The sequence below is a fragment of the Triturus cristatus genome, chromosome 10 (assembly GCF_964204655.1).
Source record: "Triturus cristatus chromosome 10, aTriCri1.1, whole genome shotgun sequence".
NCBI classification, from domain to species: Eukaryota; Metazoa; Chordata; class Amphibia; order Caudata; family Salamandridae; genus Triturus; species Triturus cristatus.
The window spans coordinates 121,370,002-121,387,428 of NC_140593.1; the positions used below are offsets into that span (position 1 = coordinate 121,370,002).

At 46.6% G+C, this 17,427-nt stretch overlaps 1 protein-coding gene across 1 annotated transcript in view; it reads right to left on the bottom strand.

Annotated features, from left to right (window-relative positions):
- Window positions 1-373: 373 nt before the first annotated feature.
- Window positions 374-17,427, bottom strand: part of CMTM6 (CKLF like MARVEL transmembrane domain containing 6) — an 87,090-nt gene continuing 70,036 nt past the window's right edge. The window contains exon 4 of the mRNA XM_085630581.1: window positions 374-1,646. Coding sequence (XP_085486707.1) covers window positions 1,479-1,646 — 168 coding nt within the window. The 3' untranslated portion in view covers window positions 374-1,478. The remainder of the gene's footprint in view (window positions 1,647-17,427) is intronic.

Sequence of the window (17,427 nt, forward strand, 5' to 3'; positions counted from 1 at the left end):
TTTCTTGTCTATCTTTCTTCAAAGAAGTCAAGTTTCTTTTGTAAGCCGCATAATTTATGCTGGGTTCAAAATCAGCAAAAGTGTTTATGCCAGACTTTCTAATCAATACCACAAAGGCTTTCTCTACACTAACACCACTTTCCCTGAACTTCAATGTCCAACTTTTTCCAGTTATTCTTAGCTGTCAATTAGATTATCTCATTTACTTACTGGTGATTTGCAGTTAAGAAGCCCTGACAAACTCAAGTCTCTCAAGGTCAGATCACAGTGGTCTATATTTGTAAGAGCTATCTTTGCATTAACTGCCCTTAAAACCAGATCATATTTCACACCAAAGTGAGGGCACAAGAGACGGAGCAAGCATGTACAATGGTGAAAGTAATAATTTCTTTATAGATACATTTGAAAACAAAGGTCATACATGAATATGAAGGTATGCAAGGATTAAAAATATATCACAAGCTTACTTTTAGCGTGACATTCATGAATTAAAACCTTAAAATTTTGATTCTTCTACAATTTACAATAGGTCTTACTTCTCTCAGAAAAAATCTATTAGAACTTCATTAGTGACCAAAACAAACATCACAATTCAGACACAGTCATTGTGTAATGAATTTAAAATCTCACATTTAAAATACATATTTCATTACATGGATGGATAGCGTAGATGGATGGGTAAAAGATGTGAGCAAATGGATGATTGCGGCGGAAGTACACCTCCAAAAATGTAGACGTGATAAGGTGGAAGAAGATCTACAAGATTGGGATGACCTGCAGAATAAGTTTCTGAGACGGGAGGGGAGATCACAGGAGGTCTCCACTGAAGATGAGGAATTTGCACATGCCGTTACTGACGATGATACTCCTACAGTACCCTGAAAGGAGAGTTGTGGGATGGGATAATTAAGTTTTCCTTTCTATTTCTGTGGGACTTGACTGACGAACACTCCACGATACATGTCAAATATTGGGGCAGGCCAGTAGTTATGGGTTCCCTTTTTTGTATTGCTGTAACTTGACTGTAAACAATAAAAAATGTCTTTAAAAAAATACATATTTCAGAATGATATGTATTTTTAGCACTAAAGGTCCGAAACAACATATTTTTTTAGATATTTCTTTGCATTCATGATGTGGGTATGAGCAAGTTAGACTGTGACATGAACATTGTTTCTTATATCTTGACAGAAATATACATTTTACCCTGCTTTTATTTTAGAGGCACTACACCCATACTTTTTCAAAAATTTGATTTTGAATCCGTCTGTCACGTGCGAGTTTGATTTGTTCATCAACTTTACCCCAGGAAAGTGGCATCATATTTTACATGTTTTTCCCCCACTGATTCTACTTCCCTATGTTCCTCCAGTCGCCACACCCCTGTTACATTTATAATTCAATTTCTGCAAGCTCAGATCTTGCACGACTACTGGTCAAAAGGTGGCATGTTTAAATAAAAAAATATTTATTAAGCTTTATGCCGGCTGACCGCTCCGAAGTGGTTGGTCCTCTGGTCCAGCTGGATTTTGAGTTTTCCTGTTCTCTTGATTGCAAGTATTCTTGAAGCGCGGTAAGACATTATCTTTCCTCCAGAGGACAACAAAATCGATCAGAAACACGAAACTAGCCAAGAAACCAAATGCCTACAAGAAACAGAAAGAAGACATTTGTAAACATGCCTAATACTTATTTTAGGTGTAGACGGTCAAGAGCTTTGCCGGTTAAATGTTTTGCTGACAATCGGTTACCTGTATCCCCTACAGTACAGCTAGAGCGATCATGCATTTTTCACATTTAATAAGACTAGTAGGCTTCAAATAAATGAGAGCAATGATACCAAAAGCAACAGCATCCATTGTTTGCACCCTAGCGCAAAATATTAACTTGATGGCAGCTATGATGGAGATTGGAATATTGTACTCACAATACTGTTTTTAACACAAGCAAGTAACAAGAAACACTGCAAAACAACCCATACAGTTCAACCCCTCTGAACTAGCTGAGCACTATCACAAGAAAATTAAAGAGGACACCATTGGTGAATATTAGCCCCTGTGGCACATCACCCAGTCACTTAGAAATATTAAAGTCAGTCCTAAAAGGGCCATTGGAGCTCTTTTTTTCCATGAGCACCACTACATTCCAATGTTCTTTACACAGCTGAGCCTTTACGCAATTGAACCTTGAAGTCCAAGCCATACTTTTGTACAGCTGATGTATACAAAAAAGTGATGGATGGAATGCTTGAATTAATCTTCCCAATATTAACTGCTTGGGGCCACATCCTAGTCCATTGTTACTTCAGTGTACTCTAAGAGAGACACTCTAAGAGGGATGGATATGCCCAGACATAGATCCTGTACACAATGTGCCGCTAGAACCAAACTATACCCGATTGATGAGTCCTCATAAGGATGAAACCGGTCTTGGGTTGTTTGTGTTCTATTTCATGGAGGACCTGGTCTAGCAATTCGGGATGGATTGTTCATTCGTATTGAAGCAGGGTCAAGAGCCAGAGAGCATGGCTACGCAGAACTCTTCATTCAGACATGGTGTAGCTGAAGACCCTGGAAACTGGAGTTGTGCCGGGACCAGCTGCAGTCCGACTTCGGCAGCAAGATCAAGCAGGGTGGTGCCACCCTCGAGATTGCTCTGGCAAATGCGACTGGCACTAGGAAGCGGAATCCTGCTGCAATTCCTTGTGTTTCTTATGCTTACCTGAGAACTTAGAGCATGACGAAGACCAGCTTCTGGAGCGGTTCAGTTGGGAAGGGGAACAGGACAGAAATCGAACCTTCGATGCAGACCATGATTTGAAACTGTTGGGAGGGTGTCTTCTTGTATTTGGCTATGCAACGTTTTGCCTTTTCGGATGGCTGTGAAGTTATGGCTCGACCCCAGGCACCACAGACTTACCTAATGGGGATACGTCACAGACCTTTGTCTGTCACAGTCCTAAAGGGCTTAAAACTTGTAGATTTAGTGGATGACATCCCTTGCACACTGAAGCAAACTTTGGGAAATATTGAGGTAAGTGTGAGAGGCGAGAACGAAGCTTCAGATTAGCATCTTGTGGCATGGAAAGAAACAAACTGATGTCAGTTCGCAGGAGTAGTGCCTATATAGGCTGCACACGCCAGTGCCAGAGCAGAATGGTGTCAGTGAAGAGCCGCATGGAGCCACCTACCAATGTGCAGAAGTACTGTTGAAAAGTTGGCAGATCCAGTCTGACACCCGGGGAATATTCAAAAGGTGCAGACAAGCAAAATGCCCATTCTATGGACCTGACATTCGAGGCAATAGTGCTTTGTGAATGTGAGCACTGATGCCCACATTGCAGCCTGACAAGACATCCAGGACAGGCACTCCATGTGCTGGAGCAGCAGTGGCAGCGGCCTTGGCTCAAGTGGAATGAACCCTTAATCCTTCAGGTGGTCACCTCATAGCTAGCGCGTAGCAGATTTTTATGCAGAGGCCTATCCATCTAGAGATGTTTTTTTCTGCACTCCTTTGCTCTCAAGAAGCCAACGAAGAGTTGACCGACCACCCACCTGATTTTAGGCATTAGGCGGGGCAAATGAAATCAGAAGGGTATTAGCCTACATGACGCGGAAAGGTGTTACAATATTTCGCAGAAATGCAGCTTGAGTTATCAACACCAGTTTTTCTAGAGGGAATATAATGTAAGGCAAAAGGAGGGTGGGAGCACACTGCCTGACATCCCAGCACTCAGTTCGCCCCAATGCAGTATGGTAAATGCAGTGAATAACAACACCTACTTCAGTGGAAGTCTTTACTTTTTCACTCTTGTTGGTGCAGACAGTGCTGTGTATCTCTAGACAGGATAATTGCCCTTCTTCAGTATCGAGCAACAAGTCGTATTGCTAGTGCTGGAAATGCTGCTTCGTCTCCTCACGTCTCTGTACCAGGTCTCTGTACCACTACCTCAGTGCAGGTGCATCAACCAAAGCTCATCAGCTCAAGGGAGCCTTTTCAAACAAAGGAAGGGTAGGAGCACACTGCCTCACATCTCAGCACTCAGTTCGCCCCAATGCACATTTGCAAAGGCAGTGCATGATAACATGTGAAGCAGATGTGAGGCAGATGGACCAACAGTCACCACTGTGGCATCACAGAGTGCTTCATCAGAAACATAAGTAGTAGAGCTTTATGAAATTGCATCACAACAGGTGATTTATACAAAGAAGGTGGATCTGGCAACCTCAAAAAGCCAAAAGGGATGACAATTGCCTTTAACGGTGCCCAAGGCAAATCCTTGCTGAGCCAGCGCCTAAACAAGCAACACTTCAGAAAGCTTAGCTTGTAGAGGTGAAAGGGGCCACACCAAGCCACAAACTTGTCCCAGCTCCAGGCATACACTGATTTCATAGATAGGCGCCTGGGTGAAAGAATATCATCAACAACTTCAGGAGAAAGATCAAAGGAGACTAGCTGTTGCCACTAAATCTGCATGCACGATGGTGCAGAATTCGTAGGACCAGGTGCAGGATCCTAATCTGTTGCTTTGACAGTAGATTCTCCCAAAGCGGCATATGCGCATGTTGAGAAGTTATGGATACCATACCCTCCTGGACTAATGTGGTGCCCCTGGGTTAACTTGGGCTCGGTCAGTCTTGATATTATTCCAAACTCGAGCCAATTGGGGTAGAGGAAGAATGTCCTACCAGAATCCAGACCTCCATTCTAGGCAGAATGTGCCTGAGAGAGAGAGCCTTCTTGGGAACTCTGACGAGCAAAAAAGCTGACTTACGCAAAAAGATTGAGTCAGGGTCACCATCTCTGGGTGTAACTGTCATTTGTGATGCATTAGGCATCGGCAACCGAGTGGGTTCACCACCACATGGTTCAGGATCAGAGAAATGCCAAGGTCACAGAGGCTCCTGGCACATGACCCAATACCCCACTCCACACTTGCTTGTTGTAGTACCACATGGTGGTAATGTTGTCTGTGAGAAACTGTACCAGTCTCGATGGATCATAGGAAGGCCTACAGCTTGAAGTGGATCACCTAAAACTCAAACTGATGAGGAGGCGTGTTTCCGTCACAGATCAGAGTCCTCTGATCTCCCCCTCTCCCAGATGGCCTCTCCAGTCCACTAGTACAGCATCCAGAGGAATCTGCCACTGGCCCAACTGTGGTGAAACTGTTACCGCTTCAGATCTTTTTGCAGAGCCCACGTGACATCTGGCATGGTTGACCAGAGAGAGACCAATGATCCCAGCAGCCTCAATGCCATCCTCAGTGAGATTAGGGGGTGAGGTGGGGGAGTTGTCAAGGTATGGCAATAGTGGTACACCCAACATTCGAAGGTATGCCACAACCATCACTTTTGTGAACACCTGAGGGAGACTGGAAGGACAAAGGGAGCACCACAAACTGAAAATGCTGCTGGCTCACTGTGAACAGGACGGTGCTGAGAGGGTGGAGATCTATAATAGGAAGAAGGCCTCCATCCTTCTTCAGCACAACCAAGTAGCAGCAGACAGCCCCTACACACCATGGCATGACTCTCCTTAAAGCAATCCAGGATTGAGACTGCTTACTCACCAAAGAGGTGAGAGCCTGCAAATGGCATGCCCATTAAACATGCCTGGGCATCTCAGAGAAGACCGTAGACCTCATCCAGGCATGGCACGCAAGCACCACACTCGCACCCACTGTCTGACCCAAGCAGTCAGTTGTGTAGAGGATACACCTAATAACACATTTTGCTGTATTCTGGCTGTTTTTCATTGTTTGGGTTAAAGATGCTCATAGGTCCTTCAAAACCGCTGGCAGTATTTGCCCAAACATATTCGATACTGCATGACTGTAGCGGCCCAATAGGCAGCTGGCATTGACTGAGCGTAAAGCATGACTAGCAGATGAGAACATGCATTTTCCAAAGGTCTCCATGCATTTAGACTCACGGTCAGGAGGAGCAGTAGGGATGACTCTGCCTGTGGACGCCTGGAAAACCAGACTCTCTGGCATAGGGTGTTGGGTTAAGAAATCATGATCACCCGGAGCCGGTCTGTGAGGCTGAAGTCCTGCCTGACTGTCGACTGGGGGCTTGGAGCATGGCCTTGCCCAAGGGGTAACCACTATGGGCCCACTGAATGGAAAGAGAGTTTCAGTAGGTACCTGGCCAGGCTGAAGAACTGGCATCAAAATGTTTGTTTTGACCTCCACTGTAGGGTTGTAGGTCAAGGACCTCCGCAGCCCATTGTATGACCAAAGCAAAATAAGCACTCATCTGTGGCAGGACCATGACGGGAGACAAGTCCAATGTCTGGGAAGATGTCCAGAAAACTGGCATCATGTATTTCGGCATACCAATTATCCTCATCTTATTGTGAGACAAATTTGTCGCTATTGTCAGATTCCGAGCCAAACAGCTGACATGCAGATTCTGAGTCAAACAGCTGATATGAAGTATGAGCTTGTCATTCAGCATCTACAGTAGAACCGATGTGAGGGAAACTAGCGGTTTCCAGAGGCACAGACGGTGCCGAGGACGATCTCAATGACTGAAGGATCCTGTGGATCCTTGCGGCCTGATGGTGTGTTAGAGAGAGTCAGAAGCATGTCAAATATGCACAGCATGGCCTCCCTAAAGGCATCTATTTGCTGTTTCGTCACCGAAAGACTTGGAATATTGAATTGCATTGGAACCAAAAGTCGGAATTGGATCTTAGGCACTTCAGGAGTTCGGGAGCGAGAACGATCCCTTTCTGATTTTTGAGAGTGGTAGGAAAGGGCTGATTCCCGCTCTGACTTTTGTGCTTCTTTTTGACTTACACAAAGACTTCGACCATGTCAAAGAACTGATGTGGGAACAACTTCAGGAATGAGAATAGGATCTTCCTTTCAACTTCTACTGGTCATAGCTCAAAGTCTTCAGATGCTTGACAATGCAGAGTTTTGCATTGCAGACCATGGAGTCATGCTCTGACCACCCCGGGCTGAACAGGCATACCTCATGGCGGTCTGTCATAGACCTTCGTTTGAGACAGTCTCTATAAGGTTTAAACCCTGATGTTTTGGAAGGAGACATATTTGCCTTGCACAGTGGTAAGAAAATAGAACTTTGGATCCACATCTGAAGGTGCGGAGATAAACGTACGTCAGCACACCTGAATGGCTCTTACATGCAGCCCCATTGATTACTCCAGGAGCGAAGCGGTAAGGCGCCACCTACCGGCCCACAGAGGTACTGCTTTCGAGCTTTCAGATCCAGTCTAACGTCTGGAGGAATATTCACAAGGTGAGGAATTTTCAGTTAGAATTATTCATCATAAAGCCCTGACAATGTTAAAGCTCTGCATAGTGCTTTGAGGGCTGTCATTATGATGATGAAATCTGTATATCACAGGCAACCGTGAATTAGGGCTTTTTACATTAGATAGTTATGTGGCCAAAATGCGTTGGCAAGCTGAGCTTTGACTGCCAAATATAATTGCGAGAAACTAACAAAAAAGTTAAATGGATGTTTAACACAGCATTTTTTTTTCTTTCAGCACTGGTAAATAAAAAAGACACATACACACACACACTTTCATAAAGAGAGTGCTGCTCTCAGAGCCTTGATCAGCACACCTGACCACCTCACCCTTGAGGGCAAATCCTTCATGCAAGCATCTCCATAACAATCTTCTCTAGTGCGGAAATATAAATATTGTAAACATAGAACCCTGTCAACAAAACGTTATACACTGTCCCGCATTGCACTTTATCTTTCAATTTTCAATCTTGTCAAACCTACTCTAGCTATACAGTCAGTGTACTACAAAAGACAAGCACAGTTACAAATACATGTTTTCATTCCCTTACAATGCTGCTCTACATTAAAACCTGATTGATATTAATACCACTGTTGCATGGAAATACATTTTAAATATTAGTACATCATCCACTCCCAAACAAACAAAAACAAAACACACATTTCTCAAACCATTTACAAACATATCTGCTGTTTCGAGGAAGCAACTATTGAAAATGAAACGGAGGAGGATTTTTCAAATGCTCCAAACTCTCTATTGAGTACAAAAAATCATCAACAAATCAGGGAATTAAAAACACACATAACAAGTAACATGTATAATATGATCTTATTTTACCATCTCAGGGTTCTAGTGACATTTATGTCGCCCGAATCCCTCCATGGCCATATAGGCCCAAATTACACAGCTACAGAGATAGTGTAATGAACCAAAAATTAAATGTTGATAGTGTATTGAGAAATACAAAGTGGAGGAATTATATTTACTGCATCTGGGGTTTGTTGGTTGAAATAACTGCATTATTGTAAATGCATTTTATGATTTATAATATTAAGGCAATTCATTTTGAGCATTATTCTAGTATTTTTACTAATCTATGGAACTGACCTGTGGGGATTGGTTACACAAGTAAAAATTAAGATGGTATGTGAAAAAAGTTGTGCACTAGCCAAAAAGAGTCATACTTGGTTGCAATTTTGGGAATAAAGGCACTGCAATCAATTCATAGTGTGTTCGCCCTTCTTTGGACTATAGTGGAGGATTTGAAAAACATGAGGTTAGTGAGACAGCTAAAGTTGTCTCTAAGCCAATCCAAAGGCACAGTGGAAGAACCATAAAGGTCAACGGTTTCCCCCCAATGGAATAATCTTAAAGCAACAAAAAGGAATCATAAAAAATATTGTCTCTTCAGTGATGCTTTCAACACACATCGTTGTGGATAGGAACCCTTTCTTGGTCTGAACTACAGTTTCCCAGAGCAACCACTCAAAATGCCCTGTCCTTTTAGCTTTTTGTCCTTTCCCACTTACCCTAGGGAATCAGCTGAACATTCCTATACAAACAAAGGTAACTACTCAGCCTCACTACAGTATTTGGAAATTACACCAGACTGCTGGACCTTAATAAAGTCAGTAATCAAAGGAGTCACAGAGGTTGGGCTCTGTGTTAAGATAAGTCAAGCACAATTCTACTTGGTCCTGAGATATCAGGATTTCCTCTGATCCTAATGAGGTGCAGAAGGATTTGATTTTACTAGAAGCCGCAGAGCTTCGAAATCCAGCTTCTTGCTTTTGAGTTGATAAAACAACATGCCTGCCCAACCACATCACTATTAGTAGGGCTACCATGTGAAGAGACAATTCTCCAAAAGTGTCTAGAGATCCTTTTGGAGATTAACTAAAATTCACTCGTATTTTATCAATGCAATCTTCAATGTTATCAGCTGTCAAACTTGTGAAGGCCTTCCTGCATGTGTATTTGTGCACGGTGAACAAATGTGTAAGCATACATGTCTTGTAAGAGTGCAACTGCACACTTGAATTGAATATGCTACTTACCAGTATGCATCTGTTCTTGGCATGTAGGGCTGCTGACATTCATATCTGTGCATAGATCGCCGCCTAGTGTTGGGTCCGGATGTTTGCACGTTGTTGTCCTGGAAGAGTCTTCGAGGTATCCTGGGATAGGTGACTCCTCCCCTGGACTACAGTGCGCATGGGCATCCTCTCCATCCTCAGATTGTTTTTCGCCATTGTGGCAGTGATGGAGTAGATACAGAAAAGTGATGACCATGCTTACAGTAATTCTGAGAGCTGCAGCTGCTACAGGCGCCGGGGAGGAGGGAGGGCGATATGAATGTCAGCAGCCCTACATGCCAAGAACAGATGCATACTGGTAAGTAGCATATTCAGTTCGAGGCATGTGGGCTGCTGAATTCATATCTGTGCATAGAATGTATAGCAGTGCCCTCTATTAGCGGCGGCTACCAGTGCCAGCTGCAGCGGTCTGAAAAAGGGTTTTGAGAACAGCCTGTCCTACAGCTGCCTGCTGTTTTGATTGCACATCTACACAATAGTGTTTGGTAAATGTGTGTGTGGTGGACCAGGTGGCTGCTCTACATATATCATGCAGGGGAATATTTCCTAGAAAAGCCATGGAGGCCCCTAACTTACGTGTTGAGTGGGCTCGTGGGGGAATAGTTAATGTGCGTTTTGCCTTTTGATAACAAATTTGAATACACTTAACTATCCATCTGGCTATTCCTGCTTTGGAGATGGCGTTACCCTTGTGGTGTGGGGCAAAGGCAACGAACAGTTGTTTTGTCTTCCTAAAGGGTTTAGTCCTGTCGATGTAGTACATGAGGGCCCTCCTTACGTCTAGTGTATGGAGTGCTCGTTCCGCGACAGTTTGTGGGTTTTGGAAGAAAACGGGCAGTTCAATAGTTTGATTCATGTGGAACTGCGAGATTACCTTGGGCATGAATTTGGGGTTGGTACGTAGTACGACCCTGTTGGCGTGAACCTGTATAAATGGCTCTTGAACTGTTAGTGCCTGGAGTTCACTAACCCTTCTTAAAGAAGTGATTGCTACCAGGAAAGCTACTTTCCAGGTGAGGAATTGAATCTCGCATGAGTGGAGAGGTTCAAAGGGTGGACCCATCAGGCGTGTGAGGACCAGGTTGAGGTTCCACATTGGAGCCGGTGGGTGGCTTGGTGGAATGACTCGTTTGAGGCCTTCCAAGAATGCTTTGATGGCAGGCACTCTGAATAGTGAGAGGTGCTGCCTGGTTTGCAGATAGGCTGATATTGCGGTCAAATGGACACGTATAGAGGTGTACGCCAGATTGCATCGGTATAGGTGTAAGAGGTAACAAATGATGTTTTGGATGGATGCGTCCAGCGGGTTAATGTCATTATTACTGCAATAAATGACGAACCTTTTCCATTTGGCTGCATAGCAAGCTCTCGTAGTGGGTCTCCTGGCCTCCTTGATGATGTCCATACAGTCAGGTGGCAGGTTGAGGTAGCCAAACTCTAGGACTTCAGGAGCCAGATTGCCAGGTTCAGCTGTTGCGGATCTGGGTGCTGAATCTCTCCATGGTTCTGCGTTAAATGCGCGGGTTTGATCCGCAGCCTTTGATGCGGCACCACGGAAAGTTCGAGGAAGGTGGTGTACCATGGCTGGCGTGCCCACGTAGGAGCAACTAGGACGAGTGTCAGGGAGTGTTGTCTGAGTTTGCGAGCCACCAGCGGTATCAACGGCGCTGGGGGAAAAGCGTACGCAAATCTGCCGGACCAGTTCATCCATATCGCATTGCCCTGCGACTGTGGATGTGGGAACCTGGCGGCAAAGCTTTGGCATTTTGCGTTTTCGCTTGTGGCGAAGAGGTCTATCTCTGGATGACCCCCCTGCTGGAAGTACGGTTGGAGTACTGATGGGTGTAACTCCCACTCGTGCATCTGGTGGCTGTGTCTGCTGAGCAGATCCGCCATCCGGTTGTCCTTGCCCGGGAGGTGCTCTGCCATGAGGAACATGTTCCTCTGAATGGCCCACTTCCACATGCTCTGAGCCAGATGAGACAACTGTGGAGAGTGTGTTCCTCCCTGCTTCTGTATGTAGTACATGGCAGTCATGTTGTCCGTCCGGATCAACACGACTTTGTTGCATAGATGTACTTTGAATGCCTTCATGGCCAGGAAGATTGCCATCAGTTCCAGAAGGTTGATGTGCATCTTCTTCTGTTGTGTCGTCCATAGTCCCTGCACTGTGTAGTGGAGTACATGAGCTCCCCATCCTTGGAGAGACGCGTCCGCTGTCAGTACTATTTGTGGAACAGGCTCTTGGAACGGTCGGCCCTTGCAAAGGTTTTGAGGATTCCACCAATGCAGAGAGTTGTATGCCCGACCGCTCACCAACACTAGGTCTTTCAACTGTCCTTGAGCCTGATTCCACTGACGTGCTAAGCACTCCTGAAGCGGGCGCATATGTAATCTCGCGTGTGGGACTATGAAAATGCAGGAGGCCATCATGCCTATCAACTGCATGAACACTTGTGCTGGAAGTGAGTGTTGGGGTTTGAACCTGGAGATCAGCATTTGCATGCTGTTGATCCTCACTAAATTTGGCTGAGCTGTGGCCGCCAGAGTGTCTATAGTCGCACCTAGGTACTGTTGTACGTGTGTGGGCTGGAGATGGGATTTTGGGTAATTTAGTGAGAACCCCAGACTGTGAAGGAGGTGAATGGTGCGGGACATGTGGCTGGCACATTGCTGGGCTGACTTCGCTTGAACAAGCCAGTCGTCCAGGTAAGGGTAGACGTGTATGTGCTGCCTCCGTAGATGTGCCGCCACAGTAGCTAGGCACTTTGTAAACACCCTTGGTGCCGTTGTCACGCCGAAGGGAAGGACTCTGAATTGGTAGTGCTGTCCTTGAACAGTGAACCTGAGGTATTTTTTGTGTGATGGGTGAATGGGTATGTGGAAATACGCATCCTTGAGGTCCAGTGTGGCTAGAAAGTCTCCCTGTTTGAGCAGCGGGAGGACTTGCTGGAGAGTGAGCATGTGAAAATGCTCGGAAAGAATGTATCTGTTTAGGGGTCTCAGGTCTAATATAGGTCTGAGTGACCCGTCCTTCTTCGGTATTAAAAAGTACAGGGAGTACACCCCCGTACCTTGCTCGTGGACGGGTACGACCTCTATTGCGCCTTTTAGAAGCATGCTTTGCACCTCCTGCTGTAAGAGCGTTAAGTGCTCTGAGGACATAGGACGGTTTCTTGGAGGAATTGTGGGTGGAGTGGAGGTTAGCTCTAGACAGTAACCGTATTTGACAATATCTTTGACCCACCTGTCCGTGGTGATGGAGTTCCACGTGGACAGGAACCTTTGTAGCCTTCCCCCGACAGGTGTTATGTGGTCGGGAGGAAGGGAGAGGGCGTCACTGCTTGTTCTTGGGGGAGGACCTGGTGTTGCCGTAGCCGCGTCCTCTTTCCTTTGTACTGGAGCCACGATATCCACCCCGGGTGTTTTTATCGTAGGTGGTTTGTGTATTGCCCTTGTTGTATGTCTGCTGTGACCCCTGTCCTCTACCTGCTCCTCTATTTCTGGGGCGACGAAAGGAGCTGCTCCGAAAGGACTGAGTCTGGAGAGCCCCCATGGACTTTGCGGTGTCCGTGTCCTTTTTTATTTTCTCAAGGGTGGTGTCAACCTCCGGTCCGAATAAATAGTCGGGGTTGACAGGCTGGTTGAGTATATTATTTTGCACCTCAGGTTTGAATCCGGAGATTCGCAACCAGGCATGTCGTCGCAGCATGACGCTTGTGTTAATGGCCCTGGCAGCCGTGTCTGCGGCATCTAGTGCACACTTGATGGAAGCATTTGTGAGTAGCTGTCCCTCTCTGATAAGAATTTCTGCACCTTCTTTGTACTGGTCAGGGAGATGTTGGAGTAGTTGCTCCAATGTGTCATAGTGCGCTCTATCGTAGCGAGCGAGGAGCGCTTGTGTGTTGGCTATGCGCCATATGTTGGCAGCCTGGGCGGCAACTCGCTTGCCGGAGGTCTCTAACACCTTGGACTCTTTGTCCGGGGGAGGAGCGTCACCTGTCGTCTGCGAGTGTGCCCTCTTGCGAGCATTCGATACGACAATGGAGTCTAGTGGTAATTGGCCTCTGATGTAAGTAGGGTCCCCAGGCGCCGATCTGTATTTCTTATCGATCCTGGGGTTTATCACTCGTGCCCTGGTGGGTTCTTTGAAGATGTCCTTGGCTGGTTTGAGGACCCCTTTCAACATGGGCAGAGTTTTTACATGTCTTTCTGAGGATGCGAAGGTGTCCATAAGAAAGTCCTCCTCGATGGTGTCAGAGTGAAGCTGCACTCCATGATTATTTGCGGCACGTTCGATAAGAGCGTTGAAGGCTGCAGTGTCCTCTGTGGGAGATGTTTTCGCCCCATAGAGTTGTGGGTCCTGTGCATCTAGAGGTGCACCTGGATCTACAGGGTCGCCCCAAGTTTGATCAGGGTCCTGTTGGTAATCAGGGTCTATGTCTCCGTGGTAGGGGACTTGGTCACCCATGTAGTCCTCCAACACGTCCGTGTCGGAGTGTGTGGGAGAGAATGATTGTGGATCCTGGTAGGGCGAGTGGTAAGATTCGCTTAGGAGAGGTTCTGAGTCCACAGGCAGCTTCCTTTTTAGTGGGATCCGGAAAGGGTCCAAAGGTGGCTCCGAAGTTATCCTCCGGTCGTGGATAACCATCCTGCCGGTGTTGGCGTCGATGACATGTGACGGAGGCGCCTCAGCAGGTGTAGTTGTGGTGTGGGTGGCCCGTGTCCTGAGTTGGAATATTTTTGGGATCGTGGACGGAGGCAGGCCAAAAGTAATGTTGGCTGGCGCCGAAGAGGCTGCTGGAGCTTTTATTGGGCCGGAGCCCGACATGTCCTGGAGGACCGTTTTGGTTTTGCTGCTTTGTGCTGCAACAGGTCGCACTTGGAGCGCCTTTGAGGCTTTCGCGCCGACCAGGTCTGTAGAGGCGGTCGTCGACTTTTTCGGCGCCGGCGGGTTATCGAGTCGAGGGGCGGGAATGGCCGTCGACGTCTTCGATGCATGAGGCTTTGGTGTTGCCGTGGAAGCGATGTGAGACGCAGCCGGCAGTGTGACCTTTGGTGTCGGAGTCGATGGCGTCGACTTCGGGAGCCGATCAGGTTTGTTGGCACCGAAGGCCTTTTCCGTATGCCGACTCCGATGTCGGCCGCTTCAAGTTCGGCACCGAAGTCTGGCTTGGTGCGCTCGGTGCCGACGCGCTTCGCTGGCGTCGAAGGTGTGGAAGGCCTCGATCCGACCAGCGCCACTTTTGGTTTCGGTTTCGATTGAACCAGTGCAGCTTTCGGTTTCGGTTTGGAAGAAGGGAAACCAGCCGGTTTAGGTAATAATGGCTGCCGCTGAACGTCCGAGGCCGGGCCCGAGGGCGGGGCCGAAGAACTGCGGGATAGGTCTCGGGTAAGGCCCGAAGGCGATCCCTCGACCGGAGCCATAGACTGTGGCACTGGGCTCTCTTCAGTCTGAACGGGTAGGCCTTGCTCGTCATTGGAGCTACTCTCTTCGGCCCCTAAGGCCTCATCGTAGTCTCCTACCTCGGTGTCGTCTTCATCTCTGCGAAAGAGTGATTCGTCGACGTCGTTCGATCCGGAGTCATGTTCGGAAACGGGACTGGAGGGTAGGATCTCCAATTCTTCGACATCTTCGGTCTCGGCGTTGAAGATGTCTGCCGGGGCCGGTGCCGCGTGCTGCGCTTCGAGTCTTGCCGCTCGTCGATTCCGTAGAGTCTTCTTGGAACGGAACCGGGCACAGGCCATGCATGTCGATTCGTCGTGATCCGGCGAAAGGCATTTGTTGCACACCGGATGGACGTCGATGTGGGGATATTTCGCATTGCATACCGGACATCTCTTGAACGGTGTCCTCGATTCCATCGTCGATGTCTTCGATGGGCAGGTAAGAAGCGAAAAGTCGGTGCTGAAAGTTGTTAAACTAACAAAAGAGTATCGAAACCGATCGAGAAAAACAGTACCGACGTGAACTAAAGGCCTTTTGGCCTCGATAAAGTTTTTCCTAACTTGAGTTAAGATAGCACATCCGAACCCAATGGCGGAAAAAAACAATCTGAGGATGGAGAGGATGCCCATGCGCACTGTAGTCCAGGGGAGGAGTCACCTATCCCAGGATACCTCGAAGACTCTTCCAGGACAACAACGTGCAAACATCCGGACCCAACACTAGGCGGCGATCTATGCACAGATATGAATTCAGCAGCCCACATGCCTCGAACTAGCCAGATATCGAGGAAAAAGCCAGGACATCATCCCTCCTGCAAGTGAGCGATTTATCTTCTTTAGTGAAGGCCCAGTAACAGAACCTCAGCGGTTTACTTCTGCACTTTGCTCTGGGGAAGAACTATCAGGCAGCAGACAGGCCTCCCAAATGGTTTTGTGTCTTTTCTTAGACTACAAACTCATTGAGTCTCACATTCATTGTGTTTCGTTCATGGACAGGTCCTGGACAAATATAAGCTAAGCTATTTTTTAGCAATGAAAATGCTAGACTGATGTGTGCATTTGAAGAAGAACTATTTTTTTGACGGAAGCCATAATTTTTCTTACGAGTGAAAAAATGGTACAATGGGAGATAAATGATTAAAATCCCCGTGAGTATAAAAAGCTGCATGTTTAGATTTACTGCAAAACTTAGAACGATTGCAGACTTACTACTTATTAATAGTTGTGATATTAAAAGTAAATGAACTGGTACCAGAAGTATTAATAATAGTAGCAGTACCAGGAGTATTGCTCATAGGTGTAGCACGTATTTTATTTGTGTTACAAGAGATGCAATATAGTATTGCTCACATTTCTTTTAAAATAGATGAAATTGGATTTTGTGAAACTGACGACGTGCATGCCTGCAAATGTTAATGTACTTTTCGGATGAGAAGGGAGTATATGAGACTAAGCCTGCATGTTTGGTAATAGTGGAATCTGGACACTAGCAGGTAATAGATCTGCTCAGGTTCTGTTGCGACAGGAACCAGGTGCTCAGGGTGATGATGGAAAGAAGGGGTGCAGAATCTTCCCTCTCTCCATCGGCAGGCGACCCCCTCCAGTAAGGGAAACTGATCCCTATAAGCAGTGCCTGCTTTGTATAAATCTGAATGTTTGGGACTGCATTATTTCTCTGGAGGCCCTGGTGGTTGGCACCACCCACTGGCCATGCCAACTCTGACAAATATGAACCATCTCACAATACAAGTGTGACATTTTGGAATATTGAATGTCACCTCAAGCTGAACAGATTGCCTGGAGTCGCTAGTTTATTAGTGCTTTCCAAAGTATAATGAACACTAACAATGAGCTCTACTCAAAGTTAGATAGACAGCGCCACCGTGTGGTGGACTGTCATAGGTTCTGGTACCAGCTCTGGCAAACACCAGCACAAATTATGCACTTGTCAACAGTAGATGGTGTTGACCTGAGAACCAAACCTAGTGATCCCAAGCTGCAGTCACCAGTATGAGACCGCACCTACGGGTGCCCTTGATCTTCTGCAGGATGTTTTGCATAAAGGCATATATCAATGCCACCGACTAGTCCAACATGAGGGCGCTGCTTAAGGACCAAGGCTATTTGGCCTTGATTGTTGTGTTAAGTGGGCTGGATTGACTGGGTGCCCAATGGAGATTTGCAAAAAAGGCAAACTGGCTGCAATTGGGTTTCAGGAAGCTGGCAAAGGCTTGAATGGTCCCAATGCCGTGTGAATCTCCCATACCTTAAGAAAATGGGGACATCTGCTCAGGTTGTCTACTCTGGTGCAATCAATGCCTGTAATGTCAGAGACCAGAAGGTCCCTGATTGCCCACTCCGATACTTCTATTGCCAGCCAGCAGAGTGGTAGGGAGGGTGTGACTTGGTGATTTGAGTCATACACAAAGGCTGCCGTGCTGTCCGTGTCACTACTTTTTATCTCACCAATAGAAGCAATACTTTCAGTATTCTATCTAGGAAGAGACCGCCAGAATGCTGTGAGGCTTCCCCTAGGAGATCCCCTGAACCTGCTTAGGTATCTGGAGTGTGACCAGAGCTGGCTTTAGAGGAAGGG